This window comes from Anopheles marshallii, chromosome 3, assembly GCF_943734725.1.
Source record: "Anopheles marshallii chromosome 3, idAnoMarsDA_429_01, whole genome shotgun sequence".
NCBI lineage: Eukaryota > Metazoa > Arthropoda > Insecta > Diptera > Culicidae > Anopheles > Anopheles marshallii.
Genome location: NC_071327.1, coordinates 52,608,322 through 52,614,321, shown reverse-complemented (window position 1 = coordinate 52,614,321; position 6,000 = coordinate 52,608,322). Strand labels below are relative to the sequence as shown.

Below are 6,000 nucleotides of genomic sequence, written 5' to 3'. Positions count from 1 at the left end.
AGACAGCATCGAGACGCGTGTATTTATTTCATTTCAAATTCAATATGTACTGCAGCAATACGAAGGTGTGCGTGTGCCGGGTGAATGTGAGATTTTCTTTCGTCTAATCTGCGCGCAGTGCAGTTTTAATCATAATTGTTTAGACATATATATATATATATATATATATTTTAGCGCATATCAAACGCATTAGCAAATTACAACTCCGTACACTCCAGACTGTGTTCTCGTTTTGCAGGAAACAAAAAGGAACAAAAACAAACAAGGCAAACAAAGGAAATAATCGCTCTTTTTTTCACACGAAAAAAAAATGCAATAATGATTTGCTAAAAGGAGAATACACTACACCATGTGCAGCTGATCGTAACTTACGATATGTATATGTGTATCGCGCACGAGTATGTTTTATGTCTAGTTTACGTACATCTGCCCTGCTGGGGCGTTTAAATTATAAAGAAACGAAACAAAATCCACTGTCAAGTATTCACGCTGAAAAGCTTGTATTTGTGTTGCTCATTGGCGAAAAGTCCGAACGGGGCTGGGTAGCGCGTTTTAAAACGAGAACGGAGCCACGTTCACTCTCTCCTTCAAACCGGAAGTAACACGTTGCATTGCGGATTTGATCACCTCCGTCATGAACTCGATCGGGCTCATATCCGGCTTATCCTTCGAGCTATCACCCGTTTTCACGTCCGGAGATTCGTCGGATTCCGACGGGCTGTCACTGTTTTCCGGTTCGGGTGCTGTGGTCGTTTCTACCTTCTTTGCAGTTGTAGCGGATTCAGCACAAATAACCATAAGCACGCTTATCAAGAACAAGACGGTGTATAGCTTCATTATATTTACAGTAAACAGTAGTGCTACGACTGAATAATGATCAGGGTTGGTCTTGGCAGGGATCGGTTTTATAGGTGTTTCACTCATTGACTGTTGCGATATGGTGAGTGCGTAACCAACAAAGCAGCTCTGTGCAATGAGCATCTGTTCATATTGACAGTATCAAACATCAGTGTGAGATCATGGTTTATTTAATCTTCTATTCTTGCGATATATAAAGCACAGGACTAACGTTTATCCGTTTTCGTAATCTTTTGAAGTACCTCTGTAATACAGATTTAGTTTAATTGAAGAGTAACTTAAACATAGCAATGGTATTATTCTATCATTTTTTAAACCAAATGTTTTTTTTTTTTATTTTTCAGATGAAGTTCGTTATAGGTGACGTCAATACAGGTGGTTCTTATTGTCAGTTTTTTATAAGTTTAACCGGATCTTAATGCGTCTCGTAATCTTGGGGACCTGACATCCTCACGGTGGCGAAGGCCGGAAGGATACGCTGGTTGGGGCACGTCATGAGGATGCCGGACTCGTGCCCCACCAAAAAGGTCCTCGTCGGCGACCCGTTCGGCACGAGACGCAGAGGAGCACAGCGAGCCCGTTGGCTGGATCAGGTGGAGCAGAACCTGTCGGAGATCGGGTGCAGCAGAGGATGGAGAGCGGCAGCCCTGGATCGAGTCTCCTGGAAACATATTGGTGACCAGGCCATGTCAGCACGACGTGCTCAACAATAAGAGCGGGCCAAAGAAGAAGAAGAACCGGATCTTAATATTGGACGGAGCCCTAATCTTGCGCTAGATACGGACTGTTTGGTGGATTGCGTCGTATATAATAGACATATGTCGTGCTGTTCATACTTACTTACTAAAGTGAAACATGGAGATAAAATGTTCTGAGAGACAGTGCTTAGTTCCACAAACTTTTAAGATTCAAAATTTCCCATCGAGACACGAAGTCCCAGATATACGTCGCACATCAATGGGTAGGTTAGTTCTGTATGAGGACGAGACTTAGAATATGCTGGCGTAGGACACCAACACGCTAGCTTTTCTTTAAAGACAATACAGTTCATCTTTGATCATTTGTGTGATTATGAAGATGAGATATAGTTATTAAGCATGCTTGGTTTGAGACAATCCGTGCAGCGAACTCGTTGAATGGATCAAGAAGAGATGATTTTTTTAGAGATCGGATGCCTTCATAGACTTAGACTAACAAATAACGTAGGGAAACAGAATTCTTGAAGTTTTATGATTTGTACATTGCAAGATTATTCCCAAATAAACAGTGTTTTTTTGTTGTTGTTTTTGTCTTCAGTCTCAAAATAAGTCATGGAAGAAGAGTGCTTGTACGATTATAGTTTATTCATCAAGTAGAACACCGCAGTCAGATTCGGAGTAGGGATTTACTTTGATCCCGGTTTTTCATGTCGTATCTAACATTCAACATCCAAACTCGTTTGCTGGTTACTTTTTCACCTTCAGGAAATCAAACGCTCGTCGCGAAAACTCTCCACCTAATCGCGTCCCGGTGTTCCAAAACTGTCCAAACAACCCAGTAGCACCCAGAGCCAATCGACCAATGTCAGCTATCGGGGAGTAGGTGTTGCGTTCGGTGGTTGCCCCTGAACCTTCCGGTGTCTCCGTATTCCTCTGTTGGGGAGCAGCACTGACCGTCTCCATAGACGACAACACTAATAGAAACGTGCGCACCAACAGCAAACACATTATAGTTGAAAGTTGCGCTCTTCCCATCCCGTGTGGCTTATTGCCTGCTAATGAATAGACGACTTATGGCTGCTGTCGCTGGCGTGGTACACCGTTGGGTGCGTTTGTATCGCAACTACTGAGCTCCGGATGGTCGACACGTCTCCTGTCACTGCACGGTAGGCGTCTCGTTGCAAATGACTCTGCAAATGCTTGTGGATTGCAATTCCGTTTGAATAAATAATAAATGGACTGCAAATAGTTTTCTTTCTCCCGCATTTGTATCCCATTTGTTACAGCGAGAAGTGCACTCGAATGCCCACTGAGCGGAGGGAAACGAAGGCGGCGTGTTGTGGCAAGTTGCTGCACTCGATACGTTGCATTGCATGGTTACCGGTGATTGTACTGCTAACGGTTACCCTGGTATCGAGCGCACTTGACACGGGCACACCCATGCAAACGATGCTGTGCTATTGGTATGCAAATGTACCTCCTTTTTGTGTTGTTTTCCCTCCAAGGTCCTGGGTGAAACGGACCGTGCGTGTTACATCCATATGGTTGCGATGACGTTTGGTTGAATTAATCGGTTTTACAACGGTTCGTGTAGAACGTAAACTTCAGTGTCATCATTACGGCACGGTACGGGGGGATCGAAATGGATTGGTTACACCGTTTGAAACAATTGCAGCAGGAGTTGAAAATAGAACATTTGCTGCCTTTTACCGCAACTTGCGGACGGTGGAGTTTATTAGCAGTTTTGAGAATTATTTCGCGTTGGCATGCACCATGTAACATAGGCGGTCCATTGTGGACAGTTGGAATTCCGTACCTTTATTATGCTCGTGTGTAATGCACGAATGAACTACCACCAAGTAATGACAAAGCTACTCGAGTCATCTGTATAGTCGTGAATGTGAAGGCACCAAGCATCGAAATAATAGCAGTTGCATTGATAAGGCCTCCATTTATGAAACTTTTGAGAGTCAATTCCTTATTGAAATGACTCCTCACTAAAGATCCTCGTTAATGACTTATCTCAAAATATTCGTTAAGCACAATCCTGAAACATACCTATTGTGCCGAAGAGTATCCGACACGATCCGGATCAGATCCACTGATAAGATCTTCACCATGTGGCACATTCTTCAAAAAAGGGTTAACGCCACTCTTGCTAACTCGTCATCGATTTTAAGGTCGTAAACGATACCTCAGCTAGTATACGAATATATGACGCAGTTAGCTCTCTTGCAATTTATAACAAGCAATTCGCTTGACCTTAAAGAATGACAGTAAGCATGTGATGGAAGAGGCCGGCGATAGAAGGGGCACTATGCTTGTGCTTCGCAGACGTCAATAATTAAACCGCCAGATACTCTCATACGCTAAAGATATAGAGATCGTTGACTAATGGTCCAGCTATGTAATAGAACCTCATGAAGTATCAAACAGGTAGTATAAAATGCCTGGTTAGAGATTAGCGAGGAAATAACCAAGTATCTCGATGGATAATCACACATTCGCCCCCGAGATGCGCGGTTCCTCTTACACGCGGATTCGGAGATACTCGGTTTTGGGGAGTTTGACAGCTGAGTTAGTTTATAGCACAAAATCTAAGCAAAAAAAAAAATGCAAAAGCAAAATGTCTTATAAAACATTTGTTTTTAATTTATTTTTATGTATTCTATCAAAAAACAGTCTGGCTTGCTAAATAAATTAAGTGCAGAGAAGGAAGTCAACTATTCAACTTTGAAGTATAAACGATTTTACTTCCGGATTCGAAACCCGTCGGGAGGCTCTACCTCCGAACCTCCGTATGTATAGAAGTCTTTGTCTTTGTCTTTGTCGTTAATATATTCCATCAATTGAGTCGATGGACCCGATTTGGTTCCGTATGTGTGAAAAGACAATGGAGGAGTCGCTACAACCACGAGCTGTACGGCGAACTTACCGTCGTACAGCGGATTAGACACTCCTGGTTCCGGTGGGCTGGTCACGTCATGAGAATGATACCGGACAACCCAGCCCGTAACGCCCTTTTAGGTTGTCCACATAGACAGAGGAGGGGTGTTAGGCTCAAATTGAGATGGTTTAGAGGAGTCATGCGGCAGGCCAAGACCGTGAAGCGGTTGGAGCGCTAGATAATAGAATAGAGTAAGTAAGTAAGGAGCCGATGAAGATCTACATTGAGCTGAAAGTTATAGATTCGTGGACTCTAGTGGGCATATCTTTTATAATGAAACATTACAACCCATCCTGTAAGCCACTTGAGGTGATCCAAATGGAGAATGCTGGTGTGACATCCCTAAGCAAAAATGTAACAGCAAAGATATAAGCTAGTTTGATGACTAATAGGACCATAGGGGCTACCACTTAAAGATCGCAGGATCGCTAAGCGATTGTAGCGCTGGATAAGAAAGAAATAAGTGGTAATACGTTTTAACTCTTCAAACGAACATTTGTTTGAGCAAATCATGGTTTATCGTTCGCAGTAAATATATTTACTGTTTACTGTAGTATATTTTACTTCTCTTGTAAACATACGTTTTGTACAAGAAATGAGATCAAGTAGTAAAGATAGGCATTAAATCGATTTCCCCACTGTTTGTTTGTTTGTTTTGCAAGCGTCACTTTGGTGTTGCATAGTAGTTCCCACACGTTTCACATAAACCCGACACACACACACACTAACCGCCATTATTTCGTTTCAGTTTAATTTATCTCACCGCACCGTAAAGCTGCATACGCGAAAGACGAATGGCGCCAGGAAGTGTCGTTTCATTTTCTCAACCTACCGACTCGCGTCAACACGCGCCGTCCGGCCCATGTGCCAGTGGAAGTGGTCGTGCACGTGGCCAACATAAATCCTGTTCCCTTTTTCCGGCTGGCGAAGGGGGGTTTTTGCACCAGGAGCACCAGCTTTTATCCAGCGTATGTATGAATACCAGGAATATGTGTGTGTATGTGTGTCTCTGTAAGTATTGCTTTTCTTCGGTGTGTTTCCTTCACTTTATTTTTCACCAAATCTCGGCCGCTTTTTGGCACGGTTTTCATTTTTCCCCCAACGGATTGGTTTGTGCAAGTTCCATTCCCGACAGCAGATCACCGACCAGCAGGAAAATGGTACCGAAACACAGAAACCGTAAGCTAGCTAAACCGAGGGAACGTCACATTGTTTGCCGACAGTGGACAGCCCAGTGGAAATGTGTCGTGACAAGAGCAGTACGGTAGAGCCTGCCCCCAGAGCGAGCACGGACCCGGTGCTGTGGCTTTGCCCTTGGATGACCCTTTTACCCCTTGTGGTCAGCTTCGGTCAGATCACGGAAGCATACCCCTTTTGAACTTGGCATTCCTGTGAGTGGTTTTCTGCTTTTTCTCTTCGAAAAACCGATGTTGGACGTTTTAAGGATTTGATTAGAGGATTGGAGCGAATGAAAAGGAAACCCTGGTTAGCCCGTCC

General features: G+C 43.5%; 1 protein-coding gene across 1 annotated transcript; it reads right to left on the bottom strand.

The window, feature by feature from the left end:
• Positions 1-552: 552 nt before the first annotated feature.
• Positions 553-837, bottom strand: LOC128712798 (uncharacterized). Its single transcript, XM_053807670.1, has one exon. It carries the CDS (start codon positions 835-837, stop codon positions 553-555), a length of 285 nt encoding a protein of 94 aa, XP_053663645.1.
• Positions 838-6,000: the final 5,163 nt, after the last annotated feature.

Coding starts and splice junctions, on each gene's coding strand:
- LOC128712798 (XM_053807670.1), bottom strand. CDS start 837: ATGAAGCTATACACCGTCTTGTTCTTGATAAGCGTGCTTATGGTTATT.